This window comes from Acartia tonsa, chromosome 1 (assembly GCF_053477335.1).
Source record: "Acartia tonsa isolate MP-2025a chromosome 1, ASM5347733v1, whole genome shotgun sequence".
NCBI classification, from domain to species: domain Eukaryota; kingdom Metazoa; phylum Arthropoda; class Copepoda; order Calanoida; family Acartiidae; genus Acartia; species Acartia tonsa.
Window position 1 is genome coordinate 3,740,901 of NC_137260.1, and position 26,108 is coordinate 3,767,008.

The 26,108-nt window shown below is 33.1% G+C and overlaps 1 protein-coding gene across 3 annotated transcripts in view; it reads right to left on the reverse strand.

Annotated features, from left to right (window-relative positions):
• Nucleotides 1-26,108, reverse strand: part of LOC145331666 (GTP-binding protein GEM-like) — a 50,594-nt gene that overhangs the window by 16,611 nt on the left and 7,875 nt on the right. For 2 of the 3 annotated variants that reach the window (XM_080176626.1, XM_080176490.1), the window contains exons 5-11: nt 25,281-25,341; nt 23,876-23,941; nt 20,302-20,361; nt 19,616-19,681; nt 15,606-15,740; nt 6,221-6,312; nt 4,356-4,447 (exon numbers count right to left, since the gene is read on the reverse strand). In XM_080176626.1, coding sequence (XP_080032752.1) covers nt 4,356-4,447; nt 6,221-6,312; nt 15,606-15,740; nt 19,616-19,681; nt 20,302-20,361; nt 23,876-23,941; nt 25,281-25,341 — 572 coding nt within the window. Of the gene's footprint in view, nt 1-4,355; nt 4,448-6,220; nt 6,313-15,605; nt 15,741-19,615; nt 19,682-20,301; nt 20,362-23,874; nt 23,942-25,280; nt 25,342-26,108 lie in introns of all 3 variants that reach the window. The other variant, XM_080176559.1, reaches the window with a different exon arrangement.

Consider the following 26,108-nt stretch of genomic DNA (forward strand, 5'->3'; position numbering starts at 1 on the left):
TCATTACATAGCCTATGTTAAGTTTACCCTAAAGTAGAGAACACAATCGGTATGGTAGTTGTTGAGATCTTAAGCTTTAGACAAAAATCCTTACTACTTTATATGATTGGATATACATCTGAGAAGCAGGAAACAATGGACTGTTAGTTATACTGAGGTGGATCTTTAAATCATTTTAGTGGTGAGCCAAATCGGGGTGCGCCGAATTTCAGCTAATCACACTGCGGCATATCATAAAATGCTGTGCTCTCATTGGTGGAAAGTTGGCGCACCACTAAAATGATTTAAAGATCCAGCTCTGGTACCCAAAGTTTTATGGACATTATCTCTCATTTATTAGCTTAACAACTTTGGGTATTATCATTATATCCTAGTTGGTTGGTTCAAACAATTATCGTAGCTGGACAAAGTGTCTCAAAAATCAGCCAAGTGACGTCATAAAAATGAGGGAGATGAGAGGAGAAGTGTGAAAGAAAACCCCTAAAAGAGACATGGATAAGTCCTCATTGTTATGACGTCACAAGGCTGATTTTTTGAGACACTTTGTCCAGCTACTAATTATCTAATCCTACAGAAGAAATAATTTTGTTTGATATCATTGAAAATGTACATAAATTCATCGTCCATTGTCTTATCCCTTCGTTTAACAGATTTAATCAATGCAAAAAGATAATTAAATATTTTTAAACCTTGTGGCCCTTTTCATTTGGGGTATTTTAAGTGTAAGTATTTGAAATGAATTATGTTTAAAAAGGATAATTAATGTAGCCTGGACTTTGAAAGAGCATTTAAGAATAAAAATAAAACAGAGGTGGATTCTTTAAAAAAAAACTAGGGTCGCTGCTCGCTGGTGAGGCAAAATTGTTTTTGAAAAAATATTCCAAAATCACATAAAAAATCTACAAAAATTAAACTAAATCTTATGTTATGATTTTATTTAACTTTTGTGTATTTTTTATGATTCTCTGAAATGGTGGAATAATTGGATTCTGCTAATTTCAAAAAGAGATATAGATTTTGTATTACTTGGATCTTACACCAGATTATCATATACTCTAATAAGTGAAACTTGTATCGGGCTAAAATAAAGATTCACTCATCCCCTTCCTTCCTACTGGATCAACGAACTGACCAATAAATGACAAGGGAAATAGCAACATAAATTGACGATATTTTTTATCCGTGTTTATTTCACGAAGACGGAGAAAGTCGCTCAATAAGACGTCATAAAAAAGTATCCATCTCCCTTTTGGCGGCTTTCTATCCCACTCCTACTCCCCTCATCTCTCATTTTTATTACGTCACTTCAGTACTTCAATATTACCAAAAACCAACCTGTTTTTCATTTATTTTAATGGCTATCAATCAAAAAAAGTCTTGACATATATTTGTTTCATTTCTCAGAATTTTTTTCTCTCATATTTTGTTTTTATACTCTTATATCATAATTTTTGTTTCTTTGTGATCTTTTCCAGAGATCCAAAGGGCCCATACATTGATGTACATCCCCAATGATGATAAACAAAATTACCCCTTCTGTGAATTACAATTAGTGGTTGAAATATTTTGACACAAACAATTAAAATTTAATGAAAGTCTCCAAAATTGATCAGCCAATGAATAAGACAACGTTATTATAAAACTTTGGGGACTTGTTTAACAAACAGACTCCATCCATGAATCCCATGGACCCATATAATTGCATAATATTAAAACGTTTTAAACCAATGAAACTATGTTACAACATAAAAACATGGAATTCGTAAATTTTTGTTAGAAAAACATGAAAAAGTCTTCCTAAATAAAATGATTTTCTATAACCGCTAAACTAATATTTTTTTTCTTTTTTATTAATATTTTTTGTATGGAATATTTATATAAGGAGAAAAATATAATTATCATAAGACGAGTAAAGTTTTCAGACAGAGATATTTCCTCTGAGAACTTTTCTGTCTTTAATTTCAATTTTAAACAATTTTTATAGTACTTTAAAATATTTAACAGAAATATTTAAGGCAAGAAACCATTTGATTGCACTACACTTGTCTCTAAGTCTTAACTGTAAATTGCAATAAATAGGTCTTAGCAGCTGCGAGTCAGTTACCCGTAAGCCTAAGGGAAATCAATCTTTAACAATTTTAAAAATCCGCTGGAAGTCTAAGCATCACCCTAATAAAACAGCATTTTCTTATTTGTTGGCTTAACAACCTTGGGGACTTTAGTGAACTTTGATTGGTTGGTTAATTAATTGAGTGTTTAAAAGTTTCAACCATCCATTTTAATCAACAGAAGGGGTAATTTTGTGTATCATCATTGGGGATGTACATCAATTTATCGGCCATTGTCTTATCCCTTTAGATCCCTGGTAAAGTTTGTGAGTAATCCATTGGTGGTGTATTAATAATGTATGAGGTATACAATCAAACTGTCAAGGAGAAGATAAATATCAATATAGAATTCTCTAGTCAGCTAGTCGGATATAAACAGGTCAATTAGAAAGATAAGTTTTATTCAAATGTAAGAAAGGATGACAATATCCATAAAAGCAAAGCTCTAAATGTTTACTACAATTTAGAAAGTCATACAATAAATACTGGAAGGTAATAAAATTAACATTTTGAAAATCCTTTCATCGCAGGATCTTGCTAACCATTGAACCGATATGGTTCTTCTTTACAGGGTAGCTTCACATAGGTCCTGGAAAGGATTATAACTATTTTGGGGGACCAACCTCCCAAGAAAAAGCGCCCTTAGAAAAAAAACCTCCCCTCACAATTTAAAAAAACAATTTTAAAGGACGGGAGTCAATTCACCCCCTATTTCAAAGGTTCTAGAGGCCTCTTTGGCCATAGCCGCTAGTTAATAAATATTGAGGAAAAAATATATGTTTATGGGTGCTGCTTATATTACCCCCCACAATCCCCCGTATAAATTAGAATTATAAATAGTTAACCTACCGCGATTTGGCTGAAAATAAGTTCATATTCATTCTAGAAGCTTTATTTTCATGCCGCAGGGTTTATAGAAGGTGTGTGTTAGGGGGGGGGGGAGTCTAATATTGCCCCTCCCCCCTTTGCTAACCGCAGAAATATAGTTAACTTACCGAGTGTGGATCAATGGAAAAAAGTTAGTTCAATATCTTTAAGCTATATCTCTTTTCTGCAGGGTTTATAGAAGACTGTGTGTTTGGGGGGGGGGGGGTTTCATATTGCCCCAACTCCACCCGCAAAAATATAGTTAACTTACCGTGATATTGGCTGAGTGTTGATCAATGAAAATAAGTTCACATTCAATAGTTATAAGCTGTATCTAGATGAGTGTGTGTGGAGGGTGTTACAATGCCCCCCCCCCCCACCCTCCACCCGCATAAATATAGTTAACTTACCGAGATGTTAGCTGAGTGCTGATCAATGAAAAAAAGTTAGTTCAATACACCTCTTTTTTAGGGTTTATAGAAGACTGTGTGTGTGGTTGGGGGGTACTCATATTGCCCTCCACTACCCCCCGCAGAAATATAGTTACCTTACCGAGATGTTAGCTGAGTGCTGATCAATACAAATACGTTCACATTTAATAATTATAAGCTGTATCTACATGAGTGTGTGTGGAGGGTGTTACAATGCCCCCCCCCCCCCCCCCCCTCCACCCGCAAAAAAATAGTTAACTTACTGAGATATTGGCTGAGTGTTGATCAATAACAATAAGTTCACATTCAATAATTATAAGCTGTATCTACATGAGTGTGTGTGGAGGGTGTTACAATGCCACCCCCCCTCTCCACCCGCAAAAATATAGTTAACTTACCGAGATATTGGCTGAGTGTTGATCAATAAAAAATAAGTTCACATTCAATAACTATAAGCTGTATCTACACGAGTGTGTGTAGAGGGTGTTACAATGCCCCCCCCCCCCCCTCCTTTCCACCCGCAGAAATATAGTTAACTTACCGAGATGTTAGCTGAGTGCTGATCGATGAAAATAAGTTCACATTCAATAATTATAAGCTGTATCTACATGAGTGTGTGTAGAGGGTGTTACAATGCCCCCCCCCCCTCTCCACCCGCATAAATATAGTTAACTTACCGAGATATTGGCTGAGTGTTGATCAATAACAATAAGTTCACATTCAATAATTATAAGCTGTATCTACATGAGTGTGTGTGGAGGGTGTTACAATGCCCCCCCCCCCCCTCCACCCGCATAAATATAGTTAACTTACCGAGATATTGGCTGAGTGTTGATCATTGAAAATAAGTTCACATTCAATAATTATAAGCTGTATCTACATGAGTGTGTGTGGAGGGTGTTACAATGCCCCCCCCCCCTCTCCACCCGCATAAATATAGTTAACTTACTGAGATATTGGCTGAGTGTTGATCAATGAAAATAAGTTCACATTCAATATCCTCAAGTTGTATAACAACTCGTTTCTCTTCTTGGTCGTTTTCTAAAATAAAAGTTAAAATTAAACATCAGTTTGGTAATTTTCTTCAAAGTTACTTGTTGAGCAGAGAGCCCAAGAAATGAATTGAGAATCGTGAGGGGGGGGGGGGTTGGCTCCGGAGAGTTAGGAAAAATACCCCTTCTCTCCGAATTTTTTTAAAAACCATGGGGAGGGGGATTTCTGTACGATAGGCACTGAGAGGGAAAGTACCGTTTTTTCCCATATAAGAAGGCTAGCGACAGCAAAAAGTGTCATGTGTGACGTCATAAAATACGTCTAAAAAGGAAAGTTAAGTGTGTAAGTGGTAAAGGAAACCCCCGATCTGGCTCACCACTAAAATGATTCAAAGATCCAGCTCTGTTTTTTTTGTCGTTTTAGTGATATTTTTCTTTTTCATTTTTCCATGCTACATAATATAGTTAAACATGGAAATTTCTATATATAAAAATTCTAAAAAGATGTGTATTGTATATTCTTTATTTGGGAAAATCCTGTATGTACGTTTTGCTCTTTGTAGTAAAAACAGAGATAAAGGGAAAATTAAATGTCAGAAAGTATGCGGATTTTAAAAATTGTGTCGCTAATATTATTCACATGTACTATATAATTAAAATTCTTCTGCTAAGTAAACAGACAACGCAGTGAAAAGCTAAGTATAGCATTCCTACGAATCTCAAATGCCAAGATAACAAATTTCATTTACCATCCCTATACCAATGGATAGAGAATATATGGATACTGGACAGGAGAATTTTTTAGTTTGCTAATATAGTCCTCAGATATTGGTCAATACGTTTCTCTATGGTCTGGGGAGGGGAAGGAATAAAGTTATGAAATGGGGCGGGGGTATCGTTATAGCCAGCTGTGAGATAAATTTTATCAGAGCTGGATCTTTAAATCATTTTAGTGGTGAGCCAGATCAGGGTGAGCCAACTTTCCACTAATGAGAGCACATCATTTTATGAAATGCCGCGCTGTGATTGGCTGAAATTCTGCTCACCCCGATCTGGCTCACCACTAAAATGATTTAAAAATCCAGCTCAGGGTATGCGAGAGTCTGTCACAATATCCACGTAATATATTTCTATTCTTACACCCCTGTGATACGGAAAGTGTCATGTGTGACATCATAAAACTACGCCTAAAAAGGAAGGATGAAAAGAGAAGCGGAGAAGGAAACCTCTAGGTTTAGGCCGGATATCCGGTTTGGCCGGTTATCCGGCTATTCTCAATATCCGGCCGGATACCGGATATTAAAACTATCCGGTTACAGGATATCCTGCTGATTTTTGACGCCGGATATCCGGTAATTTGCCGGATATAGAACGTTGGCCAGATATCCGGCCGGAAACGGGTATCCGGCATTAGAAATCAGCCAGATATCCGGTATCCGGCCAAAAAAGTATCCGGCCCAACCCTAGAAACCCCTAAACCAGATATAGACATATTTTTATGACATCCCACATCACACTTTCCGTATTTCCCTACACCCCTGCCAAAAAATGTCCTTGATTTTACACGGTGGAACACATTTTACTGTCCCATAAAATAGAGAACCTATCAAAATAATTCTTTTAGCATACACGTGAAAAAAACCTTCATTCTAAGTTATACAAAAAAATAATATATCAAACATCAATGGTTCAGTGAGAAATATTTAGAAATGTTCAGTCTAGCTTGAAGTATATGGGTAAAGTTTGAAAACCCCTCATTTTATCCCCTTAAATTAAAAAAAAACATTATTAAAAGCTTAGACGTCACTAAAATATAACTTACCAAAAGTTTCTGTTGTTCCACCAAAGTTGGCTGAGAGAAATTTATTGACAAGGCTTGTTTTCCCTACCCCCGCAGCCCCTAGCACGACCACACTGAAATAGATAGATAGATATATTGGATATAATAATTTGTAGATGGATGGATAGATATATTTATTGACAAGGCTTGTTTTCCCTACCCCCGCAGCCCCCAGTACAACCACACTGAAATAGATAGATAGATATATTGGATATAATAATAGATAGATAGATAAATATAGATAGATAGATTGATTTATTGACAAAGCTTGTTTTCCCTACCCCTGCAGCCCCTAGCACAACCACACTGAAATAGATAGATAGATAAAAAGAAGATAGATAATGAGATATACAGATAGATAGATTTATTGACAAGGCTTGTTTTCCCTACCCCTGCAGCCCCCAGAACAACCACACTGAAATAGATAGATAGATAAAAAGAAGATAAATAATGAGATAGATAGATAGATAGATTTATTGAATAGGCTTGTTTTCCCTACCCTCGCAGCCCCTAGCACTACCATACTGAAATAGATAAATGAATATAGTGGATAGATGGATAGATAGATGGATAGATATAATGGATATAATAATAGATGGATAGATAAAGATTTAGACAAATAAATAGATTTGTATGGGTATACTAAAGTTAGATATATATTAGATAGATTAATCGATAGATGATAGATATATAGTTAAAGATAGATACTAAATCTCAAAACCTTCAAGCACACAAACTGTGCTAAAATTAGATTAAAAATTGAGCCGTTTTTTTTTCTGCAGTAAAAATTAGATAATCCATGCCGTTCAGAGTTGTGAAAAATCAGCAAAAAAACATTTTATGTCATAAAAACTGTTCAACATTACTGCTGTGTGTTTATAAGGACAGTCAAAGTGAATTATAGAGAATCTTCGCTACTAAAAAGGCTTTACTAAGACTTAAATAAAGATATTTTTCATATTTTGATCTACTGCAGTTCACGGTAAATATTGCTGGTAAGCAATATTTCAAAAAATCTATGAATTTTAAAGGCTGCTAGCTGCCAAATGGCTGAACGTACAGATCATACCCGCATATTTGTAGGCCTTCTTATGCCGCTTAAAACAATGTGCGGGCATGATCTGTACGTTCAGCCGTTTGGCAACTAGCAGCCTTTAAAATTCATAGATTTTTGGAAATATTGCTTACCAGCAATATTTTACCGTAAACTGCAGTAGATCCCATATTTCTTTTGTAAAAGAAAAACATTTGGGCAAGTCTCGCTGATTTATTAATTATATATTCAGAAAAATATAAAATATTAAAATCTTTCTAAATGCACTAAAAGCATTTCAACTCTCTCTGGGTTCTCTGTGGATTTTAAAATAAAATAAATTCTTGAAATTTATCATTCTTTCTTTCTTTGACTATATGGGTATGGGTCTTAGTAACATAGCTACTCTATAAGTCCCTATTGGAAGTCTGTCCAGCTTGAAAAAAAAGGATTTATTGACAAATTCTCAAATAAATATAGTAATAGCCACTTTAAAATATTTTTTTGGGGGGAGGGGGGGGAATGATAGCAAGGCTGTCGGGTTCGAATCTGGTTCAAACCAAATCATACTAGAGACGTTAAAAATTGTATCCACTGCTGCTATGTCTGGCACATGACACTATTAATGAGATGAGAGGGAATGCCTTGGCTCAATAAACAGTCGCAACTCATGCACTGACAATTAGGTCTTCTAGCACAAAGGTCGTGCAATTAAAGGATTGGTTTGTCTGTTGGATGTTACTTAACCTTGGGTGTTAGAGTATCGTATCCTATTACAAGCGTATGATGATCTAAACAGATTCTGTAGACGATAACTAAAAATCGAAGGAAAATCCCGCACTAACGAGGTGTTTCGCCTGCCTGAATTGCTTTGCAGCTAAAGGACGCAATCGTTCCTGTTCATGTTCTTCTTTCATCTTGATTTTTAAGATTTTTTAACAATAAAGGGAGAGGTCATTTTCTAGTAAATCCCGTAAAGGTGTGTGTTATAAGGCCTAAAAATAGTAGTAGAACGATAAGGTGCTCTATATATTTGTATTTCCTATTGAATAGAACAATAGGGAAGAAATTTTTTTTTTTTTTTTTTGATAACCGTACCTGGAATATCTGAAATTTCTATCAAACGCTTTGTTTGGCTCAAACTGACACAAATAAAAAAAAATATAATTATAATAAATCAACCTGTAAAGAATGACTTCTTCCTTTGTTTAATGGTATAGATCGTTCTTAACTTTTACCTTGTACCTATAGAAAACATTATTATTATAATTATATTTTTTTTTAATTTTTGTCAGTTTGAGCCAAACAAAGCGTTTGATAGAAATTTCGTATTTTTTTTAGATAATCCAGGTACGGTTATCAAAAAAAAAAAAAAAATTTCCCTATTGTTCTATTCAATAGGGAATACATATATCTAGAGCACCTTATCGTTCTACTACTATTTTTAGGCCTTATAACACACACCTTTACGGGATTTACTAGAAAATGACCTCTCCCTTTATAACAAAAATTTTTTTTTTTATATGAATTCAAAAATAATGAATAAAACTAGTGGGTTTGATGTACATGTATGTAAAAATTGATATAAAATACGTGGATATATTGACAGGGGAAAATTTGTCGTCAATTTAGGTTGCTACATTAGTAATGAGTATGACTTTGTTTACATTTTAATGTCCAAATAAACATGTTTATGTCAATTTATTGTTCAGTTCGTTCAACCAGTAGAAGGGAAGGGTATGGGGTAAAGGTAACCAAATAAAATTACAAATGTAAAAAATATTTATTTCAAACTTTAACAAAATATAGAATAACATTTTGTAGTTGTATGGTTTTTACTTTAGATATTTTCTTTAAAAGTCTATACATTTTGAAATTGTATTCTTAAGAAGGAGACGCTTTGACATCATTATTTAAAATATTTTCTTTTAAAATTCAAAATACGCGTATTTGAATTGAAACAAATTCTAATGTTTGAAATTTTAGTTTTAGAAATGAGGTTGTTATATAAAAAGTTTTTAATTTTTGGTTCAAAGATATGAAAAATATTCTAGTTATTGAATAAGGATGTCCAAGCTTTCTTTTTTAAATGGCATTAAAGGTGAAGTAGGAAAAGTTTTTTTTGTTGTTGAGGGAAATTATTTTCTCCCCCCGCCCCAAAAAAATACTCATGTGTTAAAATTTATACGAGGGGAGGTAATTATATCCTTATTCTTTTTTTAAAGGAGGGGGGGGGGGTTATACCCCCTTTACTCCTCTTTTGCGTACTTGTAAGATAAGAGTGTCATATTTTACCGAGTAAAGATTCATATTATTCTCTCCTATACTATTAACAGTGTCTCAAAAATAATGGTGTAAGAATTTGTAGCATAATTTATCACTCCTTATTCAAATAGCCCAATAACCATTCTATAGTTAAGCATATGCAAAGTAGACAACCTTATAAATTACCTGTCATGGAACTATCCTTGTTATGTTAAACTGTAAATATTTATGTTATAATCCCTAAATCATGCAACAAACGTCCTTCTTTTTGCAAAGTTTTTGCACACTCGCAGATTCTTTACAGGTATCTAAAGGGATAAGACAATGGCCGATAAATTGATGAACATCCTTATTTGTGACATAAAAAATTACACCCTTTTAAAGATTAAAGCAAGTATTTGAAATTTTTGGACACTGAACTTCAATAAAAAATTCAATAAAATTATGATACACAACAGGGGCGTCCAAGCTTTTTATTTTGGGGGGGGGTAAAATTTTTTTAAGGGGGGGGTAATTTGGTTTTGGGGGGGGTAAAATGGCGCGCGAAGCGCGCCGCAAATTTTTTTTACCCCCCCCAAAATTTTTACCCCGGGGGTAAAATTTGCTTGGGGGGGGTAATTACCCCCCCTGAAATCTGTTGGCAGGGGTAAAATTTGTTTACCCCCCCCAAAATTTACCCCCGGGGTAAAATTTTTGGGGGGGGTAATTTAAAATTTATAAAAAATTTAGTATTAAAAATGCGCGCGAAGCGCGCAAAAATTTTTTTTGTTAGAGATTTTCTATTTTGGGGGGAGTATTTACCCCCCCAAATTGGTTTGGGGGGGGTAAATACCCCCCCCAAAATCGTTGGGGGTGCCTACGGCACCCCCAAGGTAGGGGTAATTTTTTTTTTGGGGGGGTATTGTTCACAAAATTTTGGGGGTGCCAAATGGCCCATTACCCCCCCCCTTGGACGCCTATGATACACAACATTACCCCTTCTGTATATTATAATTATTGGGGGAAACATTTGAACACTCAACTTAGTGAACCAACTAATCAAAATTCATTAAATGTCTCCAATGATGTTGAGCCAACGAATAAAAAAAAACGTTATTATAAAACTTTGAGGACTAGTGTAATAAACAGCCCAGTGTCCCCTCCCTCCCTGGTTTGTTTAAATCAATTCTGCCCACACTTTAGATTAGCGGTTTTTCACACTTACAACTATTTATAGTTAATCATCTTGAAGATGCTACGTAACTAATTTTCTCATTAAAGCGCAATATTTAACTTAACTTGAATGAAAAAAAGGGGTGGGAGTTAAAGATCCGACCACGTAAAGAAATTAAAAAGATTCGCTCTCCCCCCAAAAAAAGAAATAAATGAACAATTAAGAGCTTCTGAAGGAGGAAAGGAGGGGAGGGAGGTGGAGTCGACCTTGAACATTTCATTTAAGAGGATTTTCTGGGGATGGGGGAGGTTCACTCCCCAGAAATAGTTATAAACCTTCCCTGAACCTATGAGAAGCACTGAAAAGGAGCACCATATCAGTCCAGCAGATATCATGATATCGTTTGATATAAACACAGAGACAGGTAGACTTTTATATCAAGAGATCAATATTAATATTTTCAAGCTAGGAATGTTGTTATTCTTGTGTGATAAATAAACCCAAATATTTAAGAAGTTTCTTTTAAAGAATCTATCTAATACTGAAAAAAAAGCTGCTTTATAATAAAAATTAATCTAAAACTCTACTCAAAATGCATAATTTGGAGGAAAAAAATTCAAAATTATTTTACAATTAACTTATTGTTTTCCTGTTAGGAAGAAAAAAATTATTTGATAACAAGGATGAAACCTAACACAAGTAACAAAGCACAAAAATAAAGAATAATATAATCCTTATACTAAAGTAACAGGATGTTTGTCTGTTTGTCTGTGTGTCTGTACCGAAAGATCTCGCTAACTGCTGAACCGATCGGGTTCTCCTTAGGGTAGCTTCTCATTGGTCCCGGGAAGGTTTATAACTATTTTCTTGGGGGATGGGACACCCTCAACCCCCCAAAAAATGAAAAATACCCCCCCCCCAAAAAAAATTCTTTTTAAATTTTTTAACTAAAATTAAAAATTATGGGGGGAGGGGGATCAACCCCGCCCCCCCCCAAAAAAAAATTTTTTCACCCCCCAAAATATTTTTTTTACTTTTTCTTTTAAAATCTAAAATAAGAAATTGGTTTATCAAATTCAACTCCCCTTTCCTCAAGTGGCCCTAGAGGACTCTAGGGGCGTAGTTGCTAGTCTATTTATATGGTAACAAAAAGATATTTTCAAAGACCTTAACTATCTTTTGAGACCTTATTACAACATTGGCCTGGTAAATAAATTTTTTTTAGAAAACTTATGTTCACAGATTTTCAACTCACATAATGAATGGCAGGGATCTCAAGAGATAAGACAATGACCCATAAATTGATGTACATCCCCAATGATGACAACTAAATTACCCCATCTATAGAGTAAAATTAGTGGCTGAAACGTTTGAACACTCAACTTAATAAACCAACCAAATAAAATTCAGTAAAAGTCTCCACAGTTGTTAAGCCAACGAATAAGAAAACGTTATATTAAAACTTTAGGGACTAGTGTAATGAATAGTTCATTAGCCATTGTCCCCTCTCTTTTTGAGTGAATGGCGTCTATATTGCGAGAAGAACATTCCCAAAAAAAACAGGCGTGTACAAGAAATTAATGTTAACCCTTTGCCGCAATAACCAAGTTATTGAGGAGCTTCACCATAAATAAGAATTGTAATTCTCTAATATTGAAGAAAACAAATTGGCAGAAAAAAAAACAATTGTCGGTGCAGAAAATAAAGAATTATATGAGTTTATAAATTTGTTAGACAAATACAATATATTTCAAATACATTTACAGGTTGTCCAGAGAAAAAATGGATTAGATCCATGATTTATTGGTCCTTGGAGTAAAAAGACTAATGTTTAGTACTCAAAAATAGAAAATTAAAACAAAGGGGGGAGGGTCTGAGAAAGCCCAAAGTGTCATGTGTGACGTCATAAAAATACGTCTATAAAGGAGGGATGAGAGGAAAAGTGGGATAGGACACCCCTAAAAAGAAATGGATTTTTATGACGTCACACATGACACTTTGAGCTTACTCGGGGTTCTCAGTTTTTCTGCAGGTTACGTTAGATTAAATTGGGTTGCCCCGCAGGGTAAGTGCAACTTAGGTATAAGCACCGCAGGATTATGGGGCTTGACAGGGGTTAGGTACAAGAAAAAAATACATCTCCTTCTTTTTTTCAATATATTTCAAAAAAGTTAGATAGATAGACAATTTTAGAGAATTTGAAGAAATTCACAAAAAAAATAACAGGATGAAAAACCAATTTTTCTGTAAAGGTTTTACGAGAATCGTATTTAGCTAGAGACCAAATGATTCCGTAAATGGCATACAGTATAAATTTATATAAACAATTCGCTATGGCATTCCCCCTCTAGCTTTATAATAACAACATTACAAACTATTTTATGCAGAGATTTAAAGGGATAACACAATGACCGATAAAGTGATGTACATCTCCAACTATGATACACAAAATTACCCCCTTCTGTAGATTACAATTAGTGGTTGAAACGTTTAAACACTCATCATAATGAATCAGCCATTCAAAAAAATCGTTATTGTAAAACTTTGGGGACTATTGTATAAAACAGCCCAATATCCCCTCCCTCCCTAATTTTATGGCTTATCTATTAGGCTCAAAATGTATGACAAATAAAAACCCTCAAACAATATAAAATTTTAGACAAATTTTAAATGAAAACAAATTTCAATTGATGTATAATGTATATACATACATTTAGTATAATATAAACAAAATAAATTGAAAAGAGAAACACTAAATATTTAGAAACAAATTTTCTTTTAAAATTTCTTGAGAAAGTTTTCAACATTTATCCCACAAATTCTATTAATTTTTTGTTTCATTTTAGTTATAAAAGCAAATTCAATTTGTGGATTTTTCTTTTATTTTTATGGACGTACGTAACATGCAGCAGACGTTTCCCATTTCTAACAAGGATGGCAATAAAAGCAAAGCTTTGAAATGGAAGGACAAACGAACAGTAAAACTTGTAGAGTATCAGAACTTAATAAGCAGAATATTAATGCATAAGTACAATGAATATTGTAAGTAAATTTGTTGCAAAACTGAATAAATATATGATAATGTTTAAGGACATGCTTACATTTTTAGGACTTGATTATAGAGATGCTTTGCTTGTAACATTGTACCTTGTTGTAATAGGAATCAATATTTAAAAAATCAGATGAATCGGATAAATTTAACATACATACATTTGTTGTCAAAAAGGTAAAAAGTTAGCATGGTTTAAATGAATTTTTATACTTTTTTATTATAGAGTTTCTTCCCTTTCTAAATCGTACCTAACTGTTATAGGAATCATCATGAAAAGTTTGAAATTGATAGGACAATTCTTACCTGTTAAAATTACCTAAAAGAGCTAACCGTTACGGACATTCGGACGTACGGACCGATCCTAATTATAGAAAAGCTTCTCTTTTAAAAAGCACATTTACCAAGTAAATATCAATTACAACTTCAATAATTTAATATGTGGTAATTCTTTTTGGGTTAAAGTCATTAAATTGTAAAGAGCAAACCTATTAATATAAAGTGCATATTTACAAAGAAGGTGTCGGATTCAAGTCTGCTTAAACTACTGAAAATGCAAGCTAACCTGTAGGTAGGTACTTGATTATCAGAGCTATGTTGTGTATTATAGCTGTATTGTATACTAACCTGTAGGTAGGTACTTGATTATCAGAGCTATGTTGTGTATTACAGCTGAACTGTATACTAACCTGTATGTAGGTACTTGATTATCAGAGCTATGTTGTGTATTATAGCTGTACTGTATACTAACCTGTAGGTAGGTACTTGATTATCAGAGCTATGTTGTGTATTATAGCAGTATTGTATACTAACCTGTATGTAGGTACTTGATTATCAGAGCTATGTTGTATATTATAGCAGTATTGTATACTAACCTGTAGGTAGGTACTTGATTATCAGAGCTATGTTGTGTATTATAGCAGTATTGTATACTAACCTGTAGGTATGTTCTTGATTATCAGAGCTATGTTGTGTATTATAGCAGTATTGTATACTAACCTGTAGGTAGGTACTTGATTATCAGAGCTATGTTGTGTATTACAGCTGTACTGTATACTAACCTGTATGTAGGTACTTGATTATCAGAGCTATGTTGTGTATTATATCTGTACTGTATACTAACCTGTAGGTAGGTACTTGATTATCAGAGCTATGTTGTGTATTATATCTGTACTGTATACTAACCTGTAGGTATGTACTTGATTATCAGAGCTATGTTGTGTATTACAGCTGAACTGTATACTAACCTGTATGTAGGTACTTGATTATCAGAGCTATGTTGTGTATTACAGCTGTACTGTATACTAACCTGTAGGTAGGTACTTGATTATCAGAGCTATGTTGTATATTATAGCAGTATTGTATACTAACCTGTAGGTAGGTACTTGATTATCAGAGCTATGTTGTGTATTATAGCTGTACTGTATACTAACCTGTATGTAGGTACTTGATTATCAGAGCTATGTTGTGTATTATAGCAGTATTGTATACTAACCTGTAGGTAGGTACTTGATTATCAGAGCTATGTTGTGTATTATATCTGTACTGTATACTAACCTGTAGGTATGTACTTGATTATCAGAGCTATGTTGTGTATTACAGCTGAACTGTATACTAACCTGTATGTAGGTACTTGATTATCAGAGCTATGTTGTGTATTACAGCTGTACTGTATACTAACCTGTAGGTAGGTACTTGATTATCAGAGCTATGTTGTATATTATAGCAGTATTGTATACTAACCTGTAGGTAGGTACTTGATTATCAGAGCTATGTTGTGTATTATAGCACTATTGTATACTAACCTGTAGGTAGGTACTTGATTATCAGAGCTATGTTGTATATTATAGCAGTATTGTATACTAACCTGTAGGTAGGTACTTGATTATCAGAGCTATGTTGTGTATTGTAGCTGTACTGTTCATCATCTGTACTGCTATAGTTCTCTATACTAGATCTTCCTGACCCAGGCCGTGAGAAACTTGAGTGACCACTCTGCATCCTAAATAGATATATAGATAGATAGAAAGATTGACAGACAGACAGACAAACAGACAGATAGATAGACAGACATACAGACTGACAGATAGATAGAAAGACATACAGACAGGCAGACAGACAGACAAACAAACACACAGAAACCCAGACAGATACATAGATAGCCAGATAGATATATGGATGGATAGATAGATAGATATATACAGCATGACCCTCAAAAAAGTATTTTTAAGCATCTGCAGCCCATATTTCTCAATGAATTATCAAAAAATGTATATGTCCTTATTCTCTGTAGATTTCCACATAAGTAGATATAAAAATATTTTTTTTACATCAATTAACAGCTGAGATTTTTAGAGCCAAAGTTTTGAAAAAGTGGCTGAGGAAAAAGTACTTTTCAAGAAAAATGTTTTTTTTTAAAGTGAAATGATGTGTTTTCCTCATAATTTCAATACTTTTTATAAAACTTATATAAAGATGTTTCTAAGAAATTTATTTCATGCTAAAAGCACTTTTTTCACTTGCTCTAAAAGGCATTTTTAGATTAGTGTAAATTGCAAAAACACCCTTACAGAAAGAAATCCTATAAAAAATAGTAGCAAATTGAAAGTTTACATAAACAGAAATCAAACACTTTTTATTTTATCAAAATAAGTTAAAAAACAAAAAAGTTACAGCTACAAACTTTTATTAAACATTTAACAATTTAAATGATTTTTATGTGTCTTAGATTAATTTGATGAGTGGGCGTGAATTTATTGGTAAAGGTGGCGCTAATTCTTCCGGTAATAAGCATAAATTTGGGAGGGGTTTATTTAAGGTCATATTAATAAGTGGGAGATATTATAAGATTTGAGGGAAAATGGTTATAAGAAAAATGTATTCAGTAAAATTTGAAAAGTAGTTTTTTATATGTAAAAGTAACGTTTTTTAATGCAATAAAAAAATGTATCAATTGTAAACTTGCTCTTCTTTCTTATTTGTTTTTTAACTGGTTAATAAAAAGTAATATACTAATAAAAACTAAGAAATATTTAGCAATATCCAGTTTCTCAAGCACTTTTTCCAAACTTTGGCTTTAAAAATCTCGGCTGTTAATTGATGTAAAAAAAATATTTTGATATCCTTTGATGTAGAAAATTATAGAGAACAAGTACATATGAATCTTTTAATATTTTATTGAGAAATATAGGCTGCAGATGCTTAAAAATACTTTTTCGAGGGTCATGCTGTAGATAGTTAGATAGATAGATAGATAGATAGAAAGATAGATTGATAGATAGATAGATAGATAGATACATAGATAGATACATAGATAAAAAGATAAATAAATAGATATATAGACAAGCAGACAGACATACAAACACACAGAAACACAGACATATAGATAGACAGACAGACAGACAGGCAGATTGATAGATAGATAGACAAATAGATAAATAGATTGAAAGTAATATCCAGATAGATAAATTGATCTTTATATAAATTAATAGGTAAATATTTTTCGATAAATAAATACTATAGATAGATAGATAGAATACAGACAGGTGGACAAACAGACAGACAGACAGAGAGACAGACAAACACACACACAGAAACACAGAAAGATAGATAGAAAGACAGAAAGACTGAAATACAGACAGACAGATAAATAGATTGAAAGTAATATTCAGATAGATAAATTGATCTTTATATAAATTAATAGGTAAATATTTATAGATAAATGAATACTATAGATAGATAGATTTGTCATACAGACAGACATACATACAGACATACAGACAGATAGACAGACATACATACAGACATACAGTCAGATATACAGACATACGGACAGACATACAGACAGACAGATAGACAGACAGACAGACAGACAGATAGATATATAGATAGATAGATTGAAAGTAATTGTCAGATAGATAAATTGATCTTCATTTATATTGATAGTTAAATACTTATAGATAAATGAATAGATAGATAGATTAATGAATAATATATGATAGGATGAACTTTAAAATTGATAAAAGTAGAGTTGAATGTACAATTTTCAGGAAAAATCTCAGATGATAAAAACTCTTCAAGTTGGAAATTAGATATTTAAGGTTGCTGCATTTTGTTGAGGGCCGATTTAAAAAGACATTTTTAGAACAAGTTTTACTTACTAAAATAATTGAAAATTAGACCTGAATCTTGATGTAATTCTGTGATAAAGTTTTAAATTAGTAAGCTTTGACGTAAATGTAATTTATATTGAACGAGTTAGAAAATTGAGCTTATAATCAACATTAAAAAAGTCTAAAATTCTATGAGTTTTGGTTTAGAAGGTTTAAATCAATCGGATGATTCATTCTTTGTGCTTTGATTGAACAGCCTAGGACAAAAAATAACGACAATAATAGAAAATTTCAAAGTTTTTTTTTATAATGGGAGGCATTACCGCTAAAGTGAGTTTTAGAGTAACCGCGCCACTAAAAATGTGCGAAGGGAGGAGGGGGAAAAAAATGCAATTTTATCTTTTTAATCTGTAACTGGATAACTAAATGGATTTATTTAAAGCGAAGCCTTTCTATAATTAGGCTATGTCCGTCCGTACGTACGTCCGTCCGAGATAGTTAGCTTTTATTCGTTAATTTAGGCATGTTAGAATTGTCCTATCGATTTCAAACTTTGCATGATGATTCCTGTAGTAGTTAGGTACGATTTAGAAAGCGTAGCAACTCTATAATCATTACCAGAATGTCCGTACGTCCATCTTAAACATGTTGATTTTTCTACTTTTTTAACAACAAATTTTTATGTGATCTAATTATCCGTTTGATCTGATTTTTAGTATATTGATTACTGGGACAACAAAGAACAATATCATAAGCGAAGCAACTCTATAATCAAGTAATAAAAATGTAAGTATGTCCAAAAACATTATCCTGTATCAAGCAGTTTTTCAACAAATTTACTTACAATTTTGCTTCGACTCTTATACTTTTATATTCTGATTATTCAGTTTAGACACTATACAAGTGTCCTACCGTTTGTCCGTTTGTCCTACCGTTTCAGTGCTTCGCTTTTATGGATGTTGTCATCCTTGTTTTTTTTTACATTTACTTACGTCCAATACATACTAATTAATAATTATACTCAGGGATCTGAAGGGATAAGACAATGGATGATAAATTAATATAAATCCCAAATGATAAGAAACAAAAAAAGACTCTTTCCAGTATGGCTTTGAAACCGATCAATATCCGCTGGAATAGAACCTGTTCATAGCCATACTGGAAAATCATAAATCTTATCGTATTATAGACAATTTTCTACAAATGATAAAATCAATTTACTATCCGCGGAAAGTTGTCAATAAAACGATGAGACAAATAAATATTCTAAAGATTTTATCAGATTATATAAATCATTAGTTGTACTGTTTTTAACTACTAGTTTGAACCTTCCAATCAAGATTTAATAATTACCCAAAGATTTTAAACTGTGAACCAAAAAAATAGGCAAATCCAAATTTTCAGTATAGCAGCTTTATTATTCATTTGAGATGAGTTTACTGTAAATATAAAATGTAGATGCATCTTTTGTTTACATGTTTCAACTGTTAAATTTTTATAAATCAGCACCATTGAAGCACGAGATCTCAAAAACAGCATTAAGGGAAATTCTGGTGAACCAAAAAGATATGCAAATCCAAAACAAATTAATAGAAAAACGATTTTTGGCACTTTTCTCCTTTTTTAAAGATTGATTCAACAAACAAGTTATATAACTGTGGGTACCAGTATAATTTATATAGTTCATATTCACCTGAATTATACCCCAACATGAAAAAGTGAAGCAACTCTATAAATAGAGTATGTCCGTATGCTAAAAACTTACCCTGAGTAGGCTGAATATCCTGATTGCCACGAGTAAGCTGAGTTAACACTAGAGTTGCTTCGATTTCTAAAAATAGTAAATGCGTAAATGTTAATTTTGGAACGACTTATAGTCAATAAATTGAAAATCAGAGAAATACAGGCAGATACACATACAAACATCCTACTGCTTTGGAAAATAGACAGACATCCAAATACTGCATATTACGGCTTGAGATAAAACAAATTTTGTTGGAAAGTAAAAACTACCTTTAGACATAACAAGTTGCAGTTAAATTAGCTCACAAAAATTACAGGTTTAAAATGGACGCACGGACTTTCTAATTGTTACTAAAAATCACGTTGTAAAGTTTGAAGTCGATATGACGATTCTAATATGTACATAAGAGCTATCCATCAAATGAACGTAAGTACCAACAAATTTAAGAAATACTTTGCTTTTGAAATTATTTTTTTTCCAGTATGGCTTCGAAACCAATTAAATACCGCTGGCTTAGAACCAGTTCTCTGTCATACTGAAAAAAAAACATGTATAGCCTTGTATTAGAGACAATTTTTCACGAATAATAAAATAAAAAATATGAAATTAATACCAGTTAGCTTCGGCCTAAGGCTAGATTTAATTTTTTATTTCAATATCCGCGGAAAGCTGTCTATAATACGATGCGACAAATAACTATTCCCTACCTTTGTTGATATTTATCCCCAATATGAACCACCTTCTTCCCGCGGATGTTAAACTGCCTACTAGTGGGATACAACATTTATATTGGATTTAATGAATATTTGTCATCCGAAGACTTAAGTCTTAAAATAAAATAGCCTAAAACCATCACAGGGCCTATATGAAGCATATCTGATATAGAGAACCCAGTCGGTTCACTAGTTATTGAGATCTTAATCTTCAGACAAAAAACCTTACTACTTTATATAACGGGATAGGATTATAACAAACGGTCATAACACAATGAGTTTTAATAAAAAACATTTAATTGATATACGCCTAGCGGCTACGCCCCTAGAGGCCTGTAGGTGCACTTTAGGAGGATGGAGGATTTCTTCTAAAATAGTTATAAACCCTCCAGTAACGTATAAGAGGCTTTACTGTAAATGAGAACTATGTCGACCCAGCCGTAACGAGAGTTTAACTGCAGATATATAGAAATCCAGTTACTTTTATAAAAGGATTAATTGTTATACAAAATTAATAAAAACCTTAGATTTAAAACTTTTTAAAACATGTAAATATTCAAAAGGAAGGGAAATAAATTTTAAAAAGCAAAATACAAGGAAATGATGCCAAATTTTAGATTTTTCATAAACAAGAATTCAATACCAGCTGAGAAAAGCACCCTTTAGAAATTTGATATCCTTTGATAAGAGCATTACAGAAACAATGCTGGACCATTTAGACGTTCAGAAGTCAGTAGAATCATTCTTTACAACCTTCTTTCTTTATCAGGGAGTAATGGAGGGGACAATAGGCAATAAATCTTTGCTGAAAGGCAATGGAATCCCGATTTATTCAAAAAATTTGAAGAAAATAGTAAAGTGTTCATGGTAATCTAATTTAGAAATTTTTTTAAAAAGAAAATAAGCATTTATTTGAAAATTAGGTTACCAGTACATCGCAATGTAGAAAAAATTCTGTAATTAATCACTTGTCCTTAGAACTTCGTCAACCATTAAATTTTTTTGTCTGCTGGAAATTGTGAAAAATTTTTGTCTGCGAGGATCATAACAAATTTAGCGGCAAATGCGCGTTGGTACCTAAAGTCCCCAAAATCTTGCTAAATCATTCATGAACAATTTGGGCTGGTACCCAAGGTACCCATGAAAAAAAATATCGCTTTGTTTGGGCATACAATGTAAATTATACACTAAGTTCGATATTTTGTTTATTTTCTTTATATGTTTAAAACTGTTTTTTTATTCTTTCTTTTTTATCCTTCGCCAGATTTATAGTCATGAAATGGTTTTGGGCTATTTTTCTGATACCTTTCCTCTCCAATTCAGGCTCCTAGAATCTAGGGGAGATGATACTTTAAAAGCTAACTATACATTTATAAATCTAAATATATATATTTTCATAAGAGGAGTTTTAGCGAGGCAGAGATTGATCGTTCGCCCATATTTGGCTTTCAAGGGATAAGGAAAAGATTTTGGAAAAATACTTTACTTTTAAATCAAAGTTTTAAGTTAAGGATAAGTAGGAAGGGAAGCGACATTGGATTATAAATTCTTTTTTTTAAAAAACGTTCTTTACTTAGTTAACTTAAAATCTTTGGGGACTTTTATTCAATCTTGATTTGATGTTTCAAATCAGCAGTGTCCAAAAGTTTTCAAAAATGATTTTAATGAGACCCCTAATAATTGAATATTAAATCCATTGTCCCCTGCCTTACTCCCTAATCTTTATTGTTTAAAATACAGTTATTAAAGTAAGAATATATTTTACAATGAAACTAAATTAATTTTCAAGTATCTTGTACTGGAAAGTATTATTATAAAACCCTAGTCGAGGACAGTATATATTATTATGAAAATAATTTACAGTGCAGCTGCTATGAGGTTACAGAATATCCTCAAGTATAAACCATGGAGTAAGGGAGGGGACAATGGACAATTAATTCAATTTAAGAGTTTTTGCTGAAAAGCAAGGAAAACCAGATTTATCCAGAAAATTTGACCAAAATTGTAAAGGGATCATGGTAACATAATTTAGAACAAAATGCCAACTAAATTCAAGGGGTTCTTACATAAATATCACAGTACAGTTTCTATACATGAAATGACATTTTCTTGGGAAAAATATTTGTTAAAACCAGCCATCTAATAACAAATTTTTCTGTCTGCTATATTCAAAACTAACTCAGCTAGTTAGCGGAGCATTGATGCGCTAGTACTCAAAGTCAGGCAGAACCTGCTGAATTCTTGCACATTCCCTTTAAGCCAGTACCCAAAGTCTGAGACTCTTAAAAATTGAATATTCGATCCATGGTCCCCTCCTTTACTCCCTGGTATAAACGCTTCCCTAAAAATGCCTTCTCGAGCACAGAATACTCCATCCTCCCCTTAGTTTTAAAATAAATTTGAAATATGTGGGATTGGTGGCTTTTCGTTTGTTTGTCTATTACCATAGACCAGATAAGGTGAGAAAAAGCTTGGATGACCTTGATCATTTTGTATTATTTTTTTAATTCGAATATTGTTATCTTTCTTTAACAAAAACCTACGTAAAAGTCAAATAATGAGGCTTTAAACGACAAAAGAAATTCAAGTTTAATTTTCTAATTTTTATTTAATGACATTTTAACTTCACAAATTATTATCAGGGCTTAAAATTAGGGCGCCGCGGTTTGTCTGTGAATGTTTTGAATCAAGTCAGTCTCGGCCGCAGCTTCGTTCTTAAGGCTGCAATGACCGGCGGCTGCCGATTAGTATTATATGAAATTTCCCTGTAAAACTAAGTAGTATTATAGCAACATACAAATTAATGGATTGAAATGGTCATGGTCTACCTACTATCGACATTATTTATTTTTCGCATCGTATTATAGGCATAGTTCAGCAGATAATAAAATAAAAATTATAAGATTAAAACCAGTTTTGTTAGCCACGAGGGCCGAAGGCCCGGGCTAACAAAACTGCTATTATTATTATGATTTTTAATTTAGTTATTTGTCAAAAATTTCTTTAATACGATGCTAAACATTATTTTTCAGTATGGTTGAGAACATGTTTTAATCCTGTGGATATTAATCGGTTTCGAAGCCACACTAGAATTTTTTTTCAGATGCCAAAATGGATAAAATATTTTGTTGACAATATAAGAATAAGATAAGTGAATATATTTAATACACTTTAAAAGAAAAGGTTATTATTATTATATTAAATGCTAAATATTTAATTCCTTATAAAACATTCATGATAATAACATTTTTCATTAATAAATGCTCTTTAAGTTAACAATCGATATATTATTACTTGGATGTCGCACCAGATTTTCATACACTCTAATAAAGTAATACTAGCAGCTGGCTAAAATAACGATACACCCATTCAACCAAGACGGGTCTAGCTGGGCAGTGTCTTTAGAATGGAAGGACTGATCGAGAAAGTACCCCTTTCACCCATCCCCTGGATGAGTGAACTATCCAATAAGCCATGTTAGCAACCTAAATTGACGATAACTCTTCCCCTGTCATAATATCCACATATATTATATAACCGTTGTTTTCTATATAAATGTATAATTTTCCTGAGTAGATAAAGGTTGTTGCTTATATTTGGATCCATTGATTCAGGCAGGGAACTACCTCGGGTCCTGAAAATAATCTTATTATATACAGTTGTAAGTAGTTTCCTAGTCTGAAGCTTAAGATTTCGATAAATGCTCAACTGATTAAGTTCTCCCTTGTAGGAAAGCTTCGCAGAGGTCCAGTCATGGGTTAGGGTATTTTCATTTTAGATTTAAGCCTTGTGATGGTTTTAGACTATTTTTCTGCCCTCATACAGAGTCCCTTTATGCAAGGATCACTTCCGCTACTAGTAATCAATAAGGATGTAGGGATCTTAAGGGATAAGACAATGGTCAATTAATTAATGTAAATCCCCAATATTGTTGGTGATATAAAGGGTCCATTGATTCAGGCAGATTTCTACCTCGGGTCTTAAAATAATATTTAACAAGAATGCAGGGATCTTAAGGGATAAGACAATGGACAATAAATTGATGTACATTCCCAATATTGTTGATGATATTAGGATCCATTGATTCAGGCAGAGAGCTACCTCGGGTCCTGAAAATAATCTTATTATATACAGTGGTAAGTAGTTTTCTAGTCTGAAGCTTAAGATTTCGATAAATGCTCAACTAATTAAATTTGCCCTTGTAGGAAAGCTTCACAGAGGTCCTGTCATGGATTAGTTATAGGTATTGAGCCTTGTGATGGTTTTAGACTATTTTTCTGCCCTCATACAGAGTCCCTTAATATGCTAGGAGCACAGCCGTAACTAGTAATCAATAAGGATGTAGGGATCTTAATGGATAAGACAATGGTCAATTAATTGATGTAAATCCCCAATATTGTTGGTGATATAAAGGGTCCATTGATTCAGGCAGAGAACTACCTCAGTTACCTGAAAATAATATTTAACAAGAATGCAGGGATCTTAAGGGATAAGACAATGGCCGATAAATTAATGTAAATCACCAATGATGATTCATAAAACTACCCCTTATTAAGATTACATTTACGTTGATACGTTTGGACACTGAACTTAATTAACCAATCGATCAAAATCCAATAAATGTCCCCAAAGTTTTGAAGTCAATGAATAAGAAAACCTCATATAAAAAACTGGGTATAGTCCCTTTCGTGGCAACGCCCCTTAAGGGGCGATTCGTCGTATTTTTAAAATGGCTTTAATAGGTTATTTTAGGTTATATTGGGTTAGGTGATTGCACGCAGGGTTAAAGCCCCCCGCAGTGGCTAAAAATAGGAGAAAAGCTATTGTGAAAAATACGAAGAATCGCCCCTTAAGGAGCGTTGCCACGAAAGGGACTATACCTAAAAAACGTTGGGGACTTGTGTAATAAACAGGCCAATGTCCACTCCCTCCCTGATCAACCTTACATCAAGGAATTTAATATTTGTTAATACCTGACATACGGAACCTTCAGGTATGATTCATCACTTGGAGTTCTTGAAGGGGATCTGGACATCCTGTTCCAGTAATCATACTTTATTTATCACTAGCAGCTACTCCCCTAGACTCGAAGCCACCAGGGACACGTAAAAATGTTTTTTTTTCTTTATTATTTATTTTAAATTCAGCTATTTATCAAAAATATTTTTTCCCTGTTTGATGGTTTTATACATGTTTTTAGCTAATTGCAAAAATGTTCGGAGGGCGTCGTTTTTTTTATTTAATTTATTTTTGTCGATATCTCTGGGGAGAGTGGTGGTACCCTCCACCAAAATAGTTATAAACCTTTCCGGGACCTATGAGAAGCTACCCTGTTAAGGAGAACCCGATCGGTTCAACGATTATCGAGATCCTGTTACTTTTTTATAAGGATGTTCACAGTCAGCTATGTCAGTTGTGTGACAATATCATTCCAAGTTCTTTATAGTGCCACTAAAAAATGTGATACATATAAAATCTTGGCAAAATTAACCCCGAATGACTTCATATTAGAATTAGTCCATTACTCAAATATGAAGTTTTTAGATTTATCCCCTTATTTATAGGCACTATAAAAAGCTTCATGTTATTCGAATTTACTTCTTCAATTACAAAGCTCATTGTGGACATTTGTAACAAGTAGGCTAAAACTCTAAAATATTAAAAGCTAAATAAGACAGAGAGAGCTAAACTTATTAGTGAGTAGTCAGCAAGATAATTTAGCTTTTATATATCAGGCAAATTAGTCCAGTATGGCTTCGAAACCGATTAATATCCGCTGGTTTAGAACGGCTTCTCAGTCA